This window comes from Chiloscyllium punctatum, chromosome 33, assembly GCF_047496795.1.
Source record: "Chiloscyllium punctatum isolate Juve2018m chromosome 33, sChiPun1.3, whole genome shotgun sequence".
Taxonomy (NCBI): Eukaryota; Metazoa; Chordata; class Chondrichthyes; order Orectolobiformes; family Hemiscylliidae; genus Chiloscyllium; species Chiloscyllium punctatum.
This window is the reverse complement of record NC_092771.1, coordinates 7,220,803-7,242,529: the sequence shown is the minus strand read 5'-3', so window position 1 is coordinate 7,242,529 and position 21,727 is coordinate 7,220,803. Positions and strand designations below refer to the sequence as shown.

Genomic DNA, 21,727 nt, shown 5'->3' with positions numbered 1-21,727 from the left:
GCACAGGGTTCAGTTCTGGCACCTCTGCTCTGAGATTTTTATAAATGATTTGGATGAGGAAGTGGGCGGGTGGATTAGTAAGTTTGCTGATGACACAAAGGTCAGTGGAGTGGTAGATAGCATGGAGGGCTGTTTTAGGTTGCAACGAGACATCGACAGATTGCAGAATTGAACTGATAAGTGGCAAATGGAGTTTAACCTGGAAAAGTGCGACTTTGGAAGGTTGAATTTGAATGTAGAATATAGAGTTAGAGTGTCTTGGCTGTCTGGAGGGACAGAGGGATCTTGGGGTCCATGTCCATAGACCTCTCAATGTTGCCACCCAGATTGATAGGGCTGTTAAGAAAGCACATGTTGTGTTGGCTTTCATTAGCAGAGGGATTGAGTTTAAAAGTAGCAAGGTTATGCTGCAGCTCCATGGAGCCCTGGTTACACCACACTTGGAATATTGTGTTCTGGTCACCTCATTATAAGGAAGAATATAGAAGCTTTAGAGAGGGTGCAGAGGAGATTTACCAGGATGCTGCCTGGACTGGAGGGCATGTCTTATGAAGGTTGAGGGAGCTAGGGCTTTTCTCATTCGAGCAAAGGAGGATGAGAGATGACTTGATAGAGTTGTACAGGATGATGAGAGGCATAGATAGAGTGGATAGCCAAAGACTTTTTCCCAGGGTGGAAATATCTATCACTGTGGTTTTAAGGTGATTGGAGGAAGATTTAGGGGAGATGTCAGAGGTAGGTTCCTTACACAGAGTGCGGTGAGTGTGGGGAATGCACTGCCAGCAGTGGTAGTAGAGCAAGATACATTAGGGACATTTAAGCGACTCTTGGACAGACACATGGTAGATAAGTTAGTCTGATCTTAGAGTAGGATAAAAGATTGGCACAACATTGAAGGGGTAAGTCCTGTACTGTTCTATGTTCTATTTCTGGAAGGTTTTAGTATTTTCCTCCATGAAGGCAGACACTATTTATTTGGTTTCTCTGTCATTTCTTTATTCTCTATTATATATTCTCTTCTTGGAACGGATCCAGATTAGTTTTTGCTAGTCTTTTCTTTTTACTTACCTATAGAAGCTGTCACGGCCCAATTTTATATTTCTCATTTAATCTTTTTTTCTTAGTTGTCCTATTAGAGGAATACTTTGTACAAGTCGCAGAGAGTGGCGATGGTTTCCACTTCAGATACGCGACCAAATAAAACTGTCTCTACTGATATATATACACTCCCAAATCAATGATAGATCAGATCGAGAATGAATTAAGGCTCATGGATGTCATATACAATTTTGAAGACCATGGCACTAAAAGGAAAGAAAATGTTCAAGTAACTAGAACGTCGGAAGACAGCGGATAAACTTAAAAGTTTCCATTACATTAAACTCACTCAGATCTGGTGTAATACAAATGCAAAACTCTTTTCAACAATGTCACAAAGCTTCACCCTGAGACAACAACCTGCACTCATTATTTCCTGAATATTCTCATTCCTAAGTGAAACTGAAAATTAATTAACAAGATTAGAAACAATTTTGTGGGCTCACATCTAAGAGTCTCCAAGACATTGATTTCAATTAAAGTTAATAGTTAACAGATTTAATTGCTTGATCTACATCAAGTTAAATTTATAATAAGTTATTTACTTCCCCTAGAAGGACCAGTGTACAGGACTGCACAGTCAACTGGATAGGAAGAGCCTGACGGCCTTTTTCACACTTTTCCTTTCACAAATACTTCACCTTCTAATAAAATATAAAGACACATTCAAAACGGAAAGTTATCAAAATCTTTACACAACCCTGGTTTTGTCCTCCATTATGGATCTAGCTAGGCATTTCATGTACATTTTTTTAATATTGTTAAAAAGAGAACAAAGCAACCTGAATATCAGACTGCCAATTAATGAAAAGTAAAGTTGTTATAGTCTTTACAGGTCATTAGAGAGCAATTACCTTTAAAGAACATCTCTACTTTGTACACTACACTGCCTTGACTAGTTTGTAAATGAATTTTGTTACACCTGTGTTCACTTCATTCTATACACCAGCTTTTGATCAACAGAAGCATAGATGGCCTGTTCATTAACATTTGTAAGATTTTTCATGACCCTCTTGGATAGCTTTGCCCCACAGTCAAACTAACAGTAGTGACAAAACTATTACCCTATCATTCCATTGACTGTGTACTAAATCACCAATAAGTTTACACAGCTGTTAAATTGGACACCTGAAAAAAAATTTCAAGGAAAATAACCTACTTGCTTAGTGTGTTCTTGTCTTTGGGCATAAAAAACAAGACATTGGTCCTGTCATCTTCCCCTGTGTTTGCAGCCCCTGGTCCTGTCTGTTTGGGTGGTCGGGGTTGCTCTGTACCAGATTCACGGGACTCCAAACTGAGTTTTGGTGTCCACCCATCTAGCTTATCGATTTCCTGTAGGCCACTTGGTTGCAGATCCTTCTTATCAAAAAACATACTGATAGGTCGATCTTTCATTCCAGTGCAGCTTGTGGTATTGTAATTATCAAAAACTTCTGCAGTGTTTAACATTTTAGACTCATTGGATGATATTGATTGAGAATCTAAATTGATATTTGAATCCCATTTTTTGTCTGAGCGCAAAGCAAGACAGGTCTGAGGTCTACCCGTTTGTTCACTTGGAGGTCTGAAAGGAACGGGAGCAATATCATTCTGTCTGCACTGTTCTATTTTCTGCAGCGCTTCCCCTCGCTGCCTCTCAAACATGTCCTTCTCTTGTTTTTCAAAAACTTTGCGTTGCTTCTCCAGGATTTCTGTCTGCTGCCTTATCTGTTCCATCATTTCCTTCTCATTCTGCTGCCGTTTCTGCTTTTGTCTCTCTGCCTGCTGTACATTTAACCGCTCAAGTCTTTCCAGAATTGCAATTTGAGGAAAGGGATTAATGCCTGTATTGTCTGCTAAACAAGGCTGTTCATCTTTTGAAAATTCACCATCAAGTGACTGATCACCTTCTTCATCTGTTTTGGGTACAGTAATAGTGCCTTCAATTGTAAAGTGGTCAGAATGTGCAAAGATAGTCTCATTTGGCTTCGAGCTCCTGGACATATTATCATGATTTTGTAATTGAGTAGATGGATGACAGTCCAATTTAGAACTTGAAAACTGACTGTGACTTGATTTAGGACTGGGAGATTGATCTTCAGAATTTGACCTTTGAAGATGGAACTCTTTATTGTCTGTTTCTGGAATTTTGGAGTCAAGACTAGGATAATTAGTGTTCGTGTAAGGACTGGAAAGCAGATTTGTTCCATGAAGTGTTGGATTAGTGGACAGACTGTGATTATTTGGTTTGGGACTTGTTGACAGATAATCCTGAGTAGTATGCAGGCTGGAATCAGAGAATGGCTCATCAGAAACAGTTAAAGACTGTTTTCTCTTCAGTTCATCTTCACAGCTAGGTACTTCAAAACTACCTCTTGAGCTCTCGCTGTCCGGTGTTCCCTGAGGAGATAGGGAATTCACACCATCAGATACCAGTTCAGTGGACCAGCGTCCCTCCTCTGAGGGAGACACACCGCCTGATCGCACCTTCAGCAATTCAAGGCTAAACTTGGCTTGTTCCAACTCTCGCATTCTCCGACTATGTCTTTTGGCACGCACCACTTTCTGCTTGTCTGGATCTCCAGAAAAGGACTTTGGTCTCTCCCTGACAATCACACCCTGTGGCACATTGGCAATATTAGAAAAGTTAGAAGTTCCAACCTGCAAATCTACTGAATTATTACTACATTCAGAATGGATTTGCTGACTGTCATTTTCTTTTGAAGCGCAAGTCTCAACTAGTTTATCTCCCAACTTGTTCAGCAAAGGCTTATTGATTTCAGGAAGGTTTTCATCTGGGATGTGTTTGTTCAAGGTCTCTATCTTTTCACTATCCAGTTGTTTCTTCTTTTCTTTGAGTTTCTGCCTTTTCAATGCCTGAAACCTGAAATAAAAAGATGGGAATTAAATTCTGAGCATTTGACATTCTAGAAGTCATCTATGTGAGTTGCTCTGATCCAATTTAAAAATCAATGAAGCTCCCCAGTAGATCAATGTATTGCCCATTCAGATTAGAATATTCCAAATTCAACTCTGGAATGTGTTTTGAATAGGCTGCCACAGCTGAGCTTGCAAAGATGTCATAACTAACCCCAGACTGGGGTTAGCGATAAAGTTTTGTAAGACATAACTATCCAGTCACTTTAACCAAAACAGAAGCCCTTTAATGTTAAATACAAGATAACTGAGGCTGTACCAGTGGCTGGTCATACATCTAATCCAAATCTGGAATACACAAACAAGGAGACAAAACTTGCTCTGTTTAATAGTTACCTGCGTCGTACTAGAAAACCTCTGTTTGCAGCTTGAATCTTTATTATGCTGTCCCTGAATGCTCTGTATGCTTGCATCTCCTTGTATCGTCGCCAGTGTTTCTGAATGCACAGTGCTGCCAGTCTATATCTGTGGTAATCACGCCACCACCTCTGGATGACAATTGCTGCATCATGCTTTCGCAAGAGCATTTTTCTCTGTTGGTAACCTTTCCACACAGCCTGAATACTGGTCGCTGCTGCATTTAAGACACTGAGGTCTGTGCAAATTAGATGCTCTTTCATTTTGTAGTGTCGCCAACAGTTCTGCAGAGAAGAGTGGAAGAGAAAAAGATTATATTTGAAATATATATGAACTACTCCCATGAAAATGAATAAAACAAACTGCTTCTTATACCAGGGCACCCAAATTAACCTCTTAATTTAAGTGATAGAACATATAAGGTGATTTTTAAAATACAAGATCCATGAAATAACCATTCAATGGAAATATGTGGCCACAGTATTTTATGACTGGACTAACCTCTGGCAATCTGGTTCAAGCCAAGTCTGTGAACAGGTTTACGGTAAAATCTGCTTTGACCGCTCTCCTTTTAGTTCCAGATAGTGGAAGCCCACAGTAAACCTACAGTGAACTAGCAATTCAACTAATGAGGTCACCCTAAGAAAAGCTCTTTCAAACCTCCAGATGTACATTGCCCAAACTAGTGAAAAAGAAATAATCGTACAAACAGGTCAGAACTGCACAAACTTTGAGGTCTGGACAGCATATAGTACACACGCAATCACTTGGATACATTAAAATTATACAGTTCAGGATACTTATTGTCAACCTTCAAATATATTTCTTCCTGGGATTGGTGTTAAGATTTCTGCTGAGATTCTACTGACAAAGTTGAAACACAGCAGCTTCCACTGTTGTACAAACCTGTATTTTAATTGCTGCCCGCTTCTTATCGAGAAACTGTCGCTGTTCAAGGACGGCACGGAACCAGCTCTGAAGCAAAACAATTCGTCTCAGGACCTCCTTGTGCAACATGTCCTGCAGCTTTTGACGCTCAACCTCTTTCATAAATATCTATGGGGAACCATGCAATAAGTAAATGATATTTGCAACAGAGAGGGGATGAAATATGGACAAGTAAGTACAATATCTAAAGAGAAACTCCGCAGGTCTGGCAGCATCTGTGGAGAGAAAGCAGAGTTAATGTTTCGGGTCTAGTGACAAATCATCAGAACTGGTTCTGAATAAGGGTCACTGGACTTGAAATGTGAGCTTTGTTTTCTCTCCACTGATGATGCTCGGCCTTCTAAATTTCTCCAGCAATTTTGGCTTTTACTTCTGATCTCCAGCATCCACAGTTCTTTGTTTTTTTTTAATATTCAAGAATACTGGTCAAATGAAAGTTTTAAACAAATCTTTCCTGAGATGTAGACATCGCTGGCAGTACCAGTTTGTTGCCTGTCCCTTGAACTGAGTTGTTTGCTAGGCCATTTCAGAAGGCAGTTAGAAGTCAACCACTGTAGCAGATCAGGAGACACTGTAAGCCAGATCGGGCAAGGATGGCAGTTTTCCCTTTTCTAAAGGTCATTAGTGAACTAGATCAGTTTTTACCACAATTGATGATAGTTGTCATTGCTTCATTACTGAGACCAATTTGAGATTACAGATTTATTAAGGGCGGCATGGTGGCACAGTGGTTAGCACTGCTGCCTCACAGCGCCAGAGACCCGGGTTCAATTCCCGCCTCAGGCGACTGACTGTGTGGAGTTTGTACATTCTCCCCGTGTCTGCGTGGGTTTCCTCCGGGTGCTCCGGTTTCCTCCCACAGTCCAAAGATGTGCAGGTCAGGTGGATTGGCCATGCTAAATTGCCCGTAGTGTTAGGTAAGGGGTAGATGTAGGGGTATGGGTGGGTTGCGCTTCGGCGGGGCGGTGTGGACTTGTTGGGCCGAAGGGCCTGTTTCCACACTGTAAGTAATCTAATCTAATATTAACTGAATGCAAATTCCCCTAGCTGCCGTGGTGAGATTTGAACCTATGATCCCAAGGTGTTAGCCTGAGCATACTTATTGTTCATCCAATAACCTTTACCACTATAATACTATCTTGCAACAGCTATTCCTTCATACTGAATTTTCAATGTAACAAAACATGTAACCTATGAATCAAAATTGAACAAGTGGTTTGCAGGTTCCATTCAAACAAAATTTTTAATAGATGCCAGAAGACAGGAGTTAAGAGATCAAAACTATTAGAGCTGGGAGAGATGCAGCAGTGCGGAGGGGTTTTGGGCTAGAATTGGCTGCAAAGGTAGGCTGAGGTGAGCCGATGAGAAAATTATAGATACAGATTAGTGCTTTATTCAAAAGAGGGGAATAAACTGCAACCCAAGCTCCTGCTCACCATCTTGTGACTCCTGCTGTAGAACGCATGTCTGACAACATCTGAGGGGGGGACATCATCAGGTTCAATTGCAATGGCCCAAATATTCAAACGCCTAACTATAGCCACAACAAAGACTCCAAAGTGAAAACTGGTGGAAGGAAACTGCTGGTTTTATTTATGCACAGCATGAATACTGGCCTGCAGAAAACCAAGTGGGAGAAGCAGACACTATCTTTTTTCTCAGTTACAAAAGACTGGCTACAAATTCTTCAAGTCCTTAGCATGAGTAATTTAAAGTTGCATCATTGCTGCAGAGATTATAACAGACAAATTATAAAAAGACTTCATAATCTGAACAATATGATCCTTCTATAAGCCCCAGAAATGTAGGACACAGATGTTCACCTTATGTTTCTCAATTATGAATTTCTAAAGCAGCTTGTGTTATCTGTGTGCATCATACTCAAATACGCTTATCGACTGGCAATTGCATAACAAAATGATAACGTACCATTGTTTTTCCTACTTGATAAGTGGCTACATCGAGGTTCGCATTTCTCATAAATCTCCTGATATTGCACTGAGAAGAGATGGTGCCATGTGGCAGAAGTACATGGAAATGAGCCACAAATTCCTGAAAAATGATTCAGAAGAATTATAAAATTAATTTCACTGCAGCTTTACTGCGATACCAAAATGTATCAGTTTAACAACAATGTGTTTTAAATAAAACATCCCACAGAAAAGATGACATTATCCAGTCACAATTGAGAGTAGAGATCAGATAAGGATCACATTCCAAATTAACCAGTTATGTTCTTCCTTATGGAATGCTGGGAAGGCACATCATCTGATGAAATGACAAAACAAATAAACTCCAGATAGACCAATTATGAAACCTGGGGCAATGCCGAATCAGTTAACTTCAATAAAGGGAACGGTTGAACACAACAATGGATCTTAGTGCCACAGGACAAGGGAAGGGAGAAAGAACGGAAATTCAGTGAAGCCTTCTACTCCTGATTACGAATCAGGAATTCTACTTGATATAGACACCTAATCATTGAATGAGGACTCCTTGATAAGATATTACCAACAATCAAACAGCCTGAGAAACTCAGTGCATGGGTTTGTGAGTGAACAGTTAGGAACAGAAATGGATAATGCCAACAGCAATAAAACTAAAACAGTAAATGTTAATGTAGAAGAACTGAGGACATATTCTTAAAAATTAATCCACAAAGCTAACCTGACAGGAATGAGTTTATTATAATTTCCAACTAGTGTGCTCTGAACTGATCAGAGCCCATCATGCAGCCAGAATCATGCTGTCACAGGTGATGTAAACAAAAATTCAATTCAATTCAATTCTTCAATGTTTGTGAGAAGATTTGTAGCTCGGGTGCTCGTTGTTGTGGTTCTGTTCGCTGAGCTGGGAATTTGTGTTGCAGACGTTTCGTCCCCTGCCTGAGATGACATCCTCAGTGCTTGGGAGCCTCCTGTGAAGCGCTTCTGTGATGTTTCCTCTGGCATTTATAGTGATTTGTATCTGCCGCTTCCGGTTGTCAGTTCCAGCTGTCCGCTGCAGTGGTCGGTATATTGGGTCCAGGTCGATGTGCTTATTGATTGAATCTGTGGATGAATGCCATGCCTCTAGGAATTCCCTGGCTGTTCTCTGTTTGGCTTGTCCTATAATAGTAGTGTTGTCCCAGTCAAACTCATGTTGCTTGTCATCTGAGTGTGTGGCTACTAGGGATAGCTGGTCGTGTCGTTTCGTGGCTAGTTGGTGTTCATGGATGCGGATTATTAGCTGCCTTCCTGTTTGTCCGATGTAGTGTTTTGTGCAGTCCTGCATGGGATTTTGTACACTATGTTGGTTTTGCTCATGCTGGGTATCGGGTCCTTCGTTCTGGTGAGTGTTTGTCTGAGAGTGGCTGTTGGTTTGTGTGCTGTTATGAGTCCTAGTAGTCGCAGTAGTCTGGCTGTCAGTTCGGAAATGCTCTTGATTCTTCAATTTTTTTAAATATCAAATGCAAGATTGCATTTGATAAAAATTTTACAATTGTTAATCAATCAATTCAAGACTGGAAAGAACTGGACTTCTTTAAACCAGTTGAAATTCAACTTGATTTGACATTTTCAGTGATGAGCACTTTAGTTCAAATTAATATCAATTTTTCCACAATATTTATATTTCACTTTTGAGATTGACACCATCCATAAATCTGAAAGCAAAATTCCAATGCCCCGAAGTAACTAGAAGTTCTCACCTGGAAAGTGTATTTAATACTATAGCCTGATTGTCGTATCCTCACTGTTTCCAACATGCCAGTGTACCTTAGCTGTCTCAGGACTAGGTGATCATTGAAGCGCAAAGGAAGCTACAACATTGACAAAAGAAAGATCTCAGGCAGATAAACGAAACGACAATTTCAGCCTAAAAGCAATAATTCACACAGGACAAAGTGCATGTAGTTTTGAGTATATCTTCCCAATCTAGGAAGGCTTCAATAATACCTGCGCATATATTGGACAGAGAATGGGAAAATTGCCAATGTTTATTTAAAAAAGTAAGAAGTTAATACAACAGGTAACTATAGATCAGTTTGCTTAACATATTATTGTTAAAATGTGAAAAGCTTATTATGAAGGGTGTAACAGCAGAATATTTAGAAATACACAATATGATTAAGCAGAGTCAGCACAGCTTCATGAAAGGGACATCATGGCTAACAAATTTATTCAAATTCTTTGAGGACGTAAAGAGCAGAATAATTAAAGGGGAAGCAATGAATGCAATACACTTGGATTTCCAGAACACGTTTGACTACAGGTTAGGCCAATTAATAACACAAGATGTTGAGGTTAGTATATGAGCATGGACAGGGGACTGGTTAACTGATAGAAGACAGAGTTGGGAATAAGGGGAGTTTTTGGGATGGTAACCTGTAAAAGTTGGAGTGCTACAAGAATCAGTGCTGGGACTGCAATTATCTACAGTATATATTAATCAGTTAAATGAGAAAAGTGAATGTACTACAGCTAAGTTTGCAGAGCTGCAAAGAGAGATGGGAAGGTAAGTGGTAAGGATGACCCAGAGTCTGAAGAGGGATACAGAGGCTAAATGAGTGGGCAAAAAATGGCAGTTGGAATGTAATGTGGGAAAACACTAGATGATGCACTTTGACAAGAATGGATGACCTGAATATTATACAAGTGGAGAAAGTTTCTGAAAACTACACCACAGTGAGATTAGGGAGTCATGATACATAAATCACAAAAAGCAAGCATGCAGGTTCATCAGGCAATAGGGAGGGCACATGGAATGCTGGCTTTAGTTCAAAGGGAATAGAGTGTAAAAACAGGAAAATCTTATTATAGCAAACAGGCACTAGTCAGACCACATATGGATTACTGTGAAAAAGTTTGGTTCCTTCATCTAAAGAATACTATACAGGCACTGGAGGCAGTCTTGACAAGGTCCATTATATTCACCATGAGAATAGAGACTGTCTTTATGAGGAACCATTGAATAGTTTGGCCTATACTCATTAGTTAGATGAATGAGAGGCAGTCTTATTGAAATATACAAGATTCACAGGGGATTTGACAGAACACATGCAGAAAGATTGATTCCCTTTGTGGGAGAGCCCAGGACAAGAGCATATGATCTCAGAGTAAAAAGTTGTCCATTTAAGACAGAGGTGAGGAGGAATTTCTTTTCTCAGAGGGTAGTGAATCTGTGTAATCCTTTACAATAGAGGGCTGTGGGTCATGAATTACATTCAAAGCTGGGATTGATGTTTTTTTTAATAAGTCAGTAAGGGAATCAAGGGCTAATGGGGCAAAGTCAGCAAAGAGATAAGAATTTTCAGATTAGACATAATCTCACTGAAAGCAGAATGGGTTCAATGAGCTGAAAAGCCTATATCTGCCCTTTTTTTTAAATGGTCTTTGACACAGAATAAATACTTGAGTGAAGACTGCTCTTGCTTCTAAATGTAAACTTGTTATAATTGCCCTCCTGTCTTCCCACAACTAATGCACTGCTAACTTTATGACAAAGATCCAAACAAATTTCCCACTCCAGAGCCAAAAACACTATTGTGTATATTTCTCTTCTTCTCTATGTCACCACTGTGCTGAAGTCAATTCTCAATGTACCTTTCAGGACCTCCATATCTCCCTTAAACATTTGTTCCTAATGTCTACAAAATTTTAAATAGATTATTACTAAATCATGACATCTTAAAATATATTCAGACTTTTCCTTCCTCATTCAACAAATGATGTCATACTCAGCATGTTATTATTTAAATGAGAAATCAGCTTCACTTAATACTTAAAAGTCAACATATAAAGTTTCAGTGGCTGTTTGCTCTATTCATGCAAGTAAAGCAAATGCTATTGGCCTTACATTATTTTAATTTAACAACTTATTAAATTTCCAAGCATAGCTACCTTTTCTGCATTTGAGCGAATGCATTTGACAAAGTAGGGCTCTGCCTGTCCCAGAGTCTCCATCAGTTTATTTAGAGAAGCCTGCATAAAGGAAAAAACAAAGGTAAACTACTGCAGTGCCTGGAATGAATGGACCAAGGTCAAAAGCACCCTAGATTAGAAAAATGCAACACCTTAAAAACTCAGAAAAAGTCATACAAATCCCACTTGTTCAGTGAATTATTTTAGGTGAGAAATTGATTCAAAAATATTCCCTCAAAATGTCTATTTGATTTTCAAATAATTAGTTTTCTTTTATTCTTCATTTAGTGTACTTTAAATACCATATTTAGCTAAGTGGTTGGACTCCCACCTTTCGATCAAAAGATTGTGATTTCAAGCCTAAATTTAGAATCAGAAGACTATCTAAGTAGACATTCCAGTGCAGTCCCAAGAGTGTTGCAGTATCAGAGGTATCATCTTTCAGACAAGGTGTCAAAGGGCTATCTAACAGAAGGCAGAGAGTTGGGATAAAAGGTTCTTTTTCAGAATGGCAGCCGGTGACGAGCGGTGTCCCGCAGGGTTCGGTGCTGGGGCCACAGCTGTTCGCATTATATATTAATGATTTGGATGAGGGAACCGGGGGCATTCTAGCGAAGTTTGCCGATGATACAAAGTTAGGTAGACAGGCAGGTAGTACTGAGGAAGTGGGGAGGCTACAGAAGGATCTAGACAGGTTGGGAGAGTGGTCCAGGAAATGGCTGATGGAATTTAACGTGAGCAAGTGCGAGGTCTTGCACTTTGGCAAAAAGAATATAGGAATGGACTACTTTCTAAATGGTGAGAAACTTAATAAAGCCAAAGCACAAAGGGATCTGGGAGTGCTAGTCGAGGATTCTCTAAAGGTAAACATGCAGGTTGAGTCTGTGATTAAGAAAGCGAATGCAATGTTGTCTCTTATCTCAAGAGGGTTGGAATATAAAAGCAGAGATGTACTACTAAGACTTTATAAAGCTCTGGTTAGGCCCCATTTGGAGTACTGTGTCCAGTTTTGGTCCCCACACCTCAGGAAGGACATACTGGCACTGGAATGTGTCCAGCGGAGATTCACACGGATGATCCCTGGAATGACAGGTCTAGCATATGAGGAACGGCTGAGGATACTGGGGTTGTATTCGTTGGAGTTTAGAAGATTAAGGGGAGATCTAATAGAGACGTACAAAATAATACATGGCTTTGAAAAGGTGGATGCTAGAAAATTGTTTCTGTTAGGCGAGGAGACTAGGACCCGTGGACACAGCCTTAGAATTAGAGGGGGTCATTTCAGAACGGAAATGCGGAGACATTTCTTCAGCCAGAGAGTGGTGGGCCTGTGGAATTCATTGCCACGGAGTGCAGTGGAAGCCGGGACGCTAAATGTCTTCAAGGCCGAGATTGATAGGTTCTTGTTGTCTAGAGGAATTAAGGGCTACGGGGAGAACGCTGGCAAGTGGAGCTGAAATGCGCATCAGCCATGATTGAATGGCGGAGTGGACTCGATGGGCCGAATAGCCTTACTTCCACTCCTATGTCTTATGGTCTTATGGTCTTATGGTCAAAGCTCCTGTCTGCATCTCAGGAGGAGTAAAAGATCTAATGGCATAATTTCAACACGCAACAAGAGGTATTTTCTCCCCAGTCTTGATGACCAGTTATCACTCCACCAATATTAAAACAGGTTAACTGCTCATAGAATGAACTGTTGCTTGTGGGATCACAAACATGAGTACACATCAAAATTACTGTATTAGCAATGTAGTGCTTTAGAATGTGCTCGGGAGATGAAAAAGAGATACATAAATACATGTTCTGTGTTTCTTGGAGCTGCACGATCTATTTAAAAATCCTTCAACTTATTTTAATTACCTAAGAGAAACTTCTGAAAGATTCTGCTTGCTCTCAGGGGTAAATTCAGATCATATATTCAACTTTATTGAACCATTTACTCTGTTATCACATTTGGTATATAATTTTCAGAATCTAAGCTGTTCAGAGATTAACCTACAGTCTGGATGTAGGTTTGCTCGCTGAGCTGGAAAGTTTATTTCCAGATGTTTCGTCACCCTATTAGGTAACATCTTCAGTGGGCCTCCAGGCGAAGCACTGTTGATAATTCCTGCTTTCCATTTATATGTTTGGGTTTCTTTGGGCTGGTGATGTCATTTCCTGTGGTGACATCATTTCCTGTTCTTTTTCTCAGAGGGTGGTAGATGGGGTCTAACTCGATGTGTCTGTTGATAGAGTTCCGGTTTGGAATGCCATGCTTCTAGGAATTCTCGTGCGTATCTCGGTTTGGCTTGTCCTAGGATGGATGTGTTGTCCCAGTCGAAGTGGTGTCCTTCCTCATCTGTGTGTACACGTACGAGAATTCCTGGAAGCATGGCATTCCAACCAGAACTCTATCAACAAACATATCGGGTTAGGCCCCAACTACCACCCCTGAGAAAAAGAACAGGAAATGACATCACCACAGGAAATGATGCCACCACCCCAAAGAAATCCAAACATGTAAATAGAAAGCAGGAATTATCAATAGTGCTTCGCCCGGAGGCCAACTGAAGAGGTTATCTAGTAGGGTGACAAAACGTCTGGACATGAACCTTCCAGCTCAGCGAGCAAACCTACATCCAGAACCTCAACCTGAGCTATAAGTCTTCTCAAAACTCATTCACACACAGTATTTTATTTAATCATGTTGTGTAAAATTCACAATTACAATCATTTCAAGATGCTTTTATCTTCAATTCCAATGTTCACTTGTTATAAATATGGCTGTTATTTGCACACATTAAAATCAACATAGCAATGACTGTGGAACAATACCCATGCTATGAGAAAGAAGGAATTTATTTAATGATCATCTCATACAATAATTTATGTAGAACATTAGGAGACAACTGACCATGCAAGTGAAAATTAGAAGAAACGAGTTGTCTTTGTAAGGCAGTGTTTATAGGGCAAGATTGTGATAATCATTTCTTTGAACAACTGATTCAAACTTGCTATTTAATACGGATCTAAATCATGTCAAATTTAGATATTTTTATGGCAAGCTGCCAAATAATTGCAGTTCTTCAATATACAGCAATCTAAGTTACTTGAGGAACAAGTTTCAATTAATCTGTGATCTTTTCTCATTCTTGGAATCTTTACATTCTCATATTCAAGTTGCCTGTTTAATTTTATGATGGTCAAGTTTGGTAATGAAGAAAATCAAATTCTTTAGAGATGAATAACCCACACTTTGAGCCAGTTAACAGCTAACAGATAGCCCCCCACAAAACAAAACAATTTTAAACATTCCAAATCTTTCAGAACTCATCGGGTTACTGGCTACCATATAACCAACACTGGCATTTGAAACTATGGATTAATATTCAACATGCTACATACAGTTCAAGGTAGAAAGTCAGTAAAATGGGAGAACTGGTCACATGTATCATGTATTTACCTGGAATTGGGCACTAATGCTGGGTGGCTTTTTCTTTTTGTGCAAATGAAGCAAAGACTTGGTAATACGGTCATGAAATGTCAGGCCCATCAGGTACTTCAGCGACTTCACATCTAATAAGTGCTAGAAGGTCAAGATAAACAAGGTCACAATATTCCATCAGTTAAAAGCTCTGCTCAGAATGTTTGCATTTGTATAAGTATTAAAATAAGGAGAAGAATTACAACAAGAAAGGTCAGAGAAGGAGTTATACATTCTACATATCTATTCAACTAAAACAAAACTAACATGGAAAAAGGAAAGTTGCTAGCATTAGAAATGCTGGAAATAATTAGAGCAGTCAACACTCTGCGAATAGAGCAGATGGGCTAAACCTTTTTTCAGCACTGACTCTTCATCAGAATTAAAGGTCAAATGCTTATTTTTCACACATATTTATTACCCTTTTACGAGGTATTATTGATTCTGCTTCCACTATTGCCTCTGATGGAACATTCCAAGTTCTAACAATTTGAATCATTAAAATGAAGAGTCATAGAGATGTACAGCACAGACACAGACACAGACCCTTCAGTCCAACTCATCCATGCCAACCCCATATCCTAAATTAATCTAGTCCCATTTGCCAGCATTTGGCCCATACCCCTCTAAACCCTTCCTTTTCATATACCCATCCAGATGCCTTTCAAATGTTGTAATTGTCTCTCCTCCACTACTTCCTCTGGCAGCTCATTCCATACATGCACCACCCTCTGCATGAAAAAGTTGCCCTTTGGGTCTCTTTTAAATTTCGCACCTCTCATTCTAAACCTATGCCCTCCAGTTCTGAACTCCTTGTCTGTTTATCCTCCATGCTCCTCATGATTTTATAAACCTGTATAAGGTCACTCCTTAGCCTCAGATTCCCCAGGGAAAATAGCCCCTATAGCTCAAACTCTCCAAACCTGGCAACATCCTTGTAAATGTTTTCTGAACCCTTCCATATTTCAAAACATCCTTCCTATAGGAGAGAGACCACCTCATGACCTTAAATTCACATCATCGAGTTAGTAATTGATGTTATTTTTAAAAAAGTTTCCTTTTTAACTAATATTACTACTAATATCTCATTGTGAACACCTCAGAGATCTCCCCTCAACATTCTGTACTGTTATGTAAAGAGGAGAAAGTGAGGACTGCAGATGCTGGAGATCAGAGCTGAAAATGTGTTGCTGGAAAAGCGCAGCAGGTCAGGCAGCATCCAAGGAGCAGGAGAACCGACGTTTCAGGAATGAAGAAGAGCTCATGCCCGAAATGTCGATTCTCCTGTTCCTTGGATGCTGCCTGACCTGCTGCGCTTTTCCAGCAACACATTTTCAGCTGTTATGTAAACAGCTCTAGTTTCTCTAGTCGTTGCTCAAAATTTCAAACATTACAATTGCAATTTACCTACATGCTCATATTACTGGATCAAAGCTGCTTTGATTCCCTCCAATGTTCTTACAGACATCATTGGACATACCCCAAAGTGATCATTTGTATATCACTCATTATATCTAATATAATTATTGATTTGTCTAGTTTCCATTGTAAGGTTTTCATTCAAGAAACATCAGTCTAGTTGAGTAACATAGACACAGATTGACTGTAAGAGCTACGAGCAGAAGTAGGCGATTCGATTCAATGGATCTGGTCTGTCATCCAATGAGATCATGGCTGATCTGCTAATCCTCAACACCAATGATACTCAAAAAATAGTGCGCAGATTCCTCAAGAACAAACCACGACAAGTAGACCAAACACAGCCAGAAACCCTAACTACCTTACCATACATCAAAGAAGTTTCAGAAATGTCAGCCAGACTACTAAGACCCCTCGGAATCCTAGTAGCACACAAACCCACCAACACTCTCAAACAAAAACTAACAAACTTAAAAGACTCAGTACATCCCATGGACAAAACCAACGTCATCTATAAAATTCCATGCAAGGACTGCCACAAACACTACGTAGGGCAAACAGGAAGAAAGTTAGCCACCAGGATACATGAACACCAGCTAGCCACAAAAAGATACAACCCTCTCTCCCTCGTAGCCCTACACACGGATGAAAAAAACCACCATTTCGACTGGGACAACACATCTATCCTGGGACAGGCTAAGCAAAGACATGCCAGAGAATTCCTAGAGGCCTGGCACTCCAACCACAACGCCATAAACAAACACACAGATCTAGATGCCATCTATCAACCCCTCAGAAAACGAACAGGAAATGACAGCACCACAAACCCCAGGAACCCCAACCAGGAGAAAGATATAAATAGAAAGCAGGAGACAACAGCTTCACTTCACTTGGAGGTCGCCACTGATAATGTTACCTAGCCAGGTAATGAAACGTCTGGATATCAAACCTACAGCTCAGCGAGCAAACCTACACCCTAAACCTCAAACCAATTTCTTGCTTTATCCCCTTAATCCTTGATTTTTTAAAAAACTGATTAAAAATCTACCTCAGACTTGAATATATTAAAACATCTCACTCTACAGCACACTGCAGTAAAGAGTTCCACAGATGAACTACACGCAGAAAAGAACTTCTCATCGCCTGTCTGAATTTGGCAATCCCTCACTGAGATTATGCTCCCAGATCTAGATTCTACTAGAAAGGGAAACAACTTCTTCACATCTACCCTGTCATGCCTCATCAAAATCTTGTACAATTTAATAAGGTCATCTCTCATTCTTCCACACATGCCCAACCTAACACACGAACAAGAAATGTGAAACAAGAGTTCTAATCAACACGATCATTGCTGACCTGATTTTTAACCTCAACTCTACATTCCTGCACCCTAATGACTTTCTTAGTAGTTAAGAATTGCCTTGATAATACTTAAAGACCTTGCATCCACTGCCTTTTGATGAATGGAATTCCAAGACTCTGAACCCTTGAGATAGAATATTTTCTTATCTCTGTCTCAAATGAGTGACTCCTTATTTTCAATTTATGATCTCTAATGCTAGATTTTCCCACAACAGGAACCATCCTTTCCACATCCATCCAGCCAAGTCTTCTCAGGATCTTATACGTTTTAATTAAATCTCCTCTCACCCTTTAAAGCTCCAGAGATAAGGGCCTTACCTGCCCAACCTTTCCTCATAAGGCAAACTGCCCATTCCAGTTATTAGTCCTGTAAACCACTATGAACTGCTTTCAACACATTAACATTCTTACCTATTCAATCTATTCAAAAAAAATCCTTCCATGTCTGGAATCAAACTAGTCCTTCTGACCTCTAACATAATAGAAACTATCCATCGGTCTTATATAAAAGGCACAAAACTATTCACAATATTCTTGATGTTGTCTAACTATTTCTTGTGTAGTTTTAGCAATATTTGCCGACTTTGGTTAGCTTAATTCCCTTTGAAAGAGGCCAAGGACTCCCAAATCTCTGTGCTGCAGCATTTTCCATTTAAATAATATTCAAAATCTCATTCTTCCTATCGAAGTGCATAATCTCACACTTTATACGTTATATTCTATCTTACAAATTTTTCCCTGCACACAACCTGCAGATTCTTTTTGTCATCCTCCCACTTGACTCCTGACCTATTTTTGTGTTATCTGCAAACTTGGCAAAAATACAATTACTTCTCTCATCCAAGTCACTAAAATACATTGCAAATAACTGCTGGCAAGTCTGGGAATTTCCACTCAATAGCAAGCCAGAAAACTTCTATTGTTGGTAACTAAGCAAAAAAGGAAAGGACCACCTTATCAGGCCCAACCAACCGTGCATTCATCCATTTCACCAATTCATTGTTTGCTTCCTTCATGCTACAATTTCTCCATTCCTATTAATTTGGTCCAGATTGAAATCAGTTCTAATTTATTATTTTAAAAAAGGACCTTTTCTTTTAAACTAAAGGTCAAATGGTACAGTCATTTTAGGAAGCAAGCTCCAGGATTTTTACCCATCTAGAGATAGCATGTACTTGGAGGGGATCTTTCAGGTGATGGTGTTCTTATGTACCTACTGGTCTGGTCTTCCAGATTAAGGAAACACACAGAGGACACGTCTCACAGGCTGAGATATATAATAAAACAGTAGGGACCTTGTGCTTGGATTGTACAAAACAGGAGTTAAACCACAGCTAGAGTACTGTGCATATTTATGATCATCATGTTACATGAAAAATAGGATTGCACTAGGAAAATAACAGAAGCATTTTACAAGATTGCTGCCAGGGCTGAAAACTTCTAGATTAGCAGAGAGATCAACAGCCCAATGGCTTTGATTTAAAGTAACCGGCAAGAGGATGTGGAGAATCTTTTCACCAAAACATTTCAGGGTCACGCTCTAAAAAAAGTGGTAGAGACAGCAACTCTCATCATACCTGGATAATGTCTTAAATTTCTGGTCTGCAGTCCTGTAGGTCAAGTGGGATTAGATTAGATTCCAGCTCTCTTTGTGCTGGTACAAGCATAAATGACACAGAAGGAGCCATCCAGCCCAAGGGTTCTGCCTGTAAAAATGACCCCGAGCTGCCAGTTGTCTGCCACTATCTTGTTCCATGTCAACACTTCTGTCTCAGGCCTGTTGCAGTGTTCTAGCAAGGTTCAATGCAAACTAGAAGAACGCCACCTCATTACCTACTTGGGCACCTTATAGCCTTCAGGTCTCAACAACAATTTAACAATTGTAGTGTATGGCCAACTGCTTCCTTATCTTTTATCTACCTCCACTATGCCAAATACTACAATTTTCAATTCATAGCCTCCATTATAGCCTACCGAGCTTCTCTTTTTCCCCTGACCCATTATCAACAATCTTTTTGCGTTTTTCTCTGGGCTCCCTATCCACTTATCTGCTCATTCCTTCTCCCACATAGTGAAATTAAATATCTTTCTTAGCTGCTTATTGTTCTGAAGTAGGGTCACAGGAGTAAAAATGTGAATTCAGTTTTCTCGCCAAAGATGCTACTAGACAAGGGAAGGTTCTCTTGCAATTTCTGTGACTGTTTGTTTCAGACTTACAGCATCTCCAGTTTTGTTATACCTGTGATACTGAGCAGCTATGATATCATTGAGAGACTGAACGGCTTTTAGTTTAGCTTAATGAAATGTGGTTTTATGGGTTGACAAATAAATATTTGGTTGCAGTATGAGTGATAGTGCCTTCACTGTAACCCATAAAAGACAGGAAGAGTGAAGGGAAAAAGTAGCATGAAAAATTGCAGGAAAGCATCATATTGCTCAATTTAAAATATAAGGTCACTTGAATCACCACATTACAACCAAAGACATTTGCACAAAACACAATGAGTATTCGGTAGCACACCATATAATTTTGCCCTGAAGACAAAGGGCTAATTCACCTCTCTCAGAGAGCGACAGAAAAGCAAAGTTCACATTCTCACCTTTGGTAGAACAAGTTTGGTTTTGGAGTTCTTATTCCTCCTAGTGAAAGAACACAGTAAGTGTTATGAAGCAAGCACATTCCATTTTAGTCAGCAAGTAGTCAGTATCACTAAATACTGTATTTCTTTAATAATACTAATGATAATCATCGCCAAATTTCACACAGTGTAAAAGTCATCTGTTTTGACAAAGTCATAAAAAAGAAGCACTCTAAGAGACCATATACTCAGAGCACCCTTAATACAGACAGTACAGTGTCTTAATTGTCTACTTATGGGGTCACAGGACCACAGCAGAGTGATTGTGGTGAATCTTCATAACACACTATTTGCATCTCAGATGGTCTGTGTACAATTCTGGATGCCACACTTTAGGAAGGAGAGAGTGCAGAAGAGGTTGATTCAAAAGGCTGTAGAGATGAGAAACTTCAACTTTGAAGATGAATTAGAAAAATTGGGACTGTTTTTCTTCAATAGGAGAAAGACAAAATTAACTTTGATTAAAGTTTTCAAATATGACAGGTCAGACAAAGAAAATCTGTTGCCATTCATAAAAGGATTAAGAATAAAAGGGCACAGATCTGAAGCAATTTGTAAAAGGAGTACATGTGATAAAAGAATAAAAACCTTTCCAGACAGCAAGTGGCTTGGGTCCGAAATTTATTGCCTTAAAGTGTGTTTCAATTGAGGCATTCAAGAGGGCATTAGAAGACTATTTAAATATAAATATTGTGCAGGGTTAAGGGCAAAGGACAGGAGAATGACCCTAAAGCATGATGTTCATTCAGAGAGACTGTACAGACACAATGGATTGAATAAACCCCTTCTGCAGTGGAATAATTTTGCAATTCTAACCCTGAAGAGTGTATAAGCTGTAAAAAGAAAAATATTAAATGCAATTTGCACTATGAGAGCCTTTTGGACAGAGGCCATAGCAGATGGAAAGTATCTCTTGACCCGCCGCAGTGATTTTAAACCCCAGTACTTAACTACATGAGTCCTCTCAGTCTTTTTCCTGAATCCAGTGGAAAATGCAAGGTGGGCGCCAAATAGGAGTGGGATTTTATCCAACAGGAGGCCGCCAAAAGGAACCCAAAAGAATACTGAAAGTCTGTAGACCAGGAATATTAACTGTTTCTTTTTTCACAGATTCTGCCATACTTGTTCAATATTCCTAAAGTTCGTATTTTATCAAACCAAAGAAAGTGGTATTGGCGGTCAGGTAATTAGATAGAAGGGACCAGACAGACTTCATGGGTTTGGGGAAACAGCACAATTTAGGGCCAAGGTGGCATGACGGATTCTCCTGGCCCTGAAGAAATAGAAACAACTTTCTGGGTTTTCAGTTGTCACCAGCAATGAAAGTTCTTCTTCAATGGTTTCAGGTTAAAATTGCAACCACATATCCCAAAGACAATCAGTATTTATTCTGCACATCTAAAAAAGAACCACACAAACTACTGCAGGACATAGAGTCACCTGGCAGCTGCTTAAATAACTATTAAAAATTAAAACTGGGATTGAGTATGGTGAATCACTGCTCACTTTATTACTCCATTATTACAAGAGTTCTTGTTGTTATTTGCATTGCTGTACATTACTAAAGTGTTAGTAAGTGAACAAATACAGAGGAATGAGATACACAACGCAACAGAAAA

The 21,727-nt window shown here is 39.6% G+C and overlaps 1 protein-coding gene across 6 annotated transcripts in view; it reads right to left on the bottom strand.

Moving 5' to 3' along the window:
* Nucleotides 1–21,727, bottom strand: part of myo9aa (myosin IXAa) — a 365,642-nt gene that overhangs the window by 72,525 nt on the left and 271,390 nt on the right. For all 6 annotated transcript variants that reach the window (XM_072552871.1, XM_072552873.1, XM_072552876.1 and 3 more), the window contains 8 exons: nt 20,070–20,109; nt 14,668–14,790; nt 11,199–11,279; nt 9,008–9,118; nt 7,249–7,371; nt 5,278–5,427; nt 4,351–4,655; nt 2,258–3,961 (listed from right to left, as the gene is read on the bottom strand). In XM_072552871.1, coding sequence (XP_072408972.1) covers nt 2,258–3,961; nt 4,351–4,655; nt 5,278–5,427; nt 7,249–7,371; nt 9,008–9,118; nt 11,199–11,279; nt 14,668–14,790; nt 20,070–20,109 — 2,637 coding nt within the window. The remainder of the gene's footprint in view (nt 1–2,257; nt 3,962–4,350; nt 4,656–5,277; nt 5,428–7,248; nt 7,372–9,007; nt 9,119–11,198; nt 11,280–14,667; nt 14,791–20,069; nt 20,110–21,727) is intronic.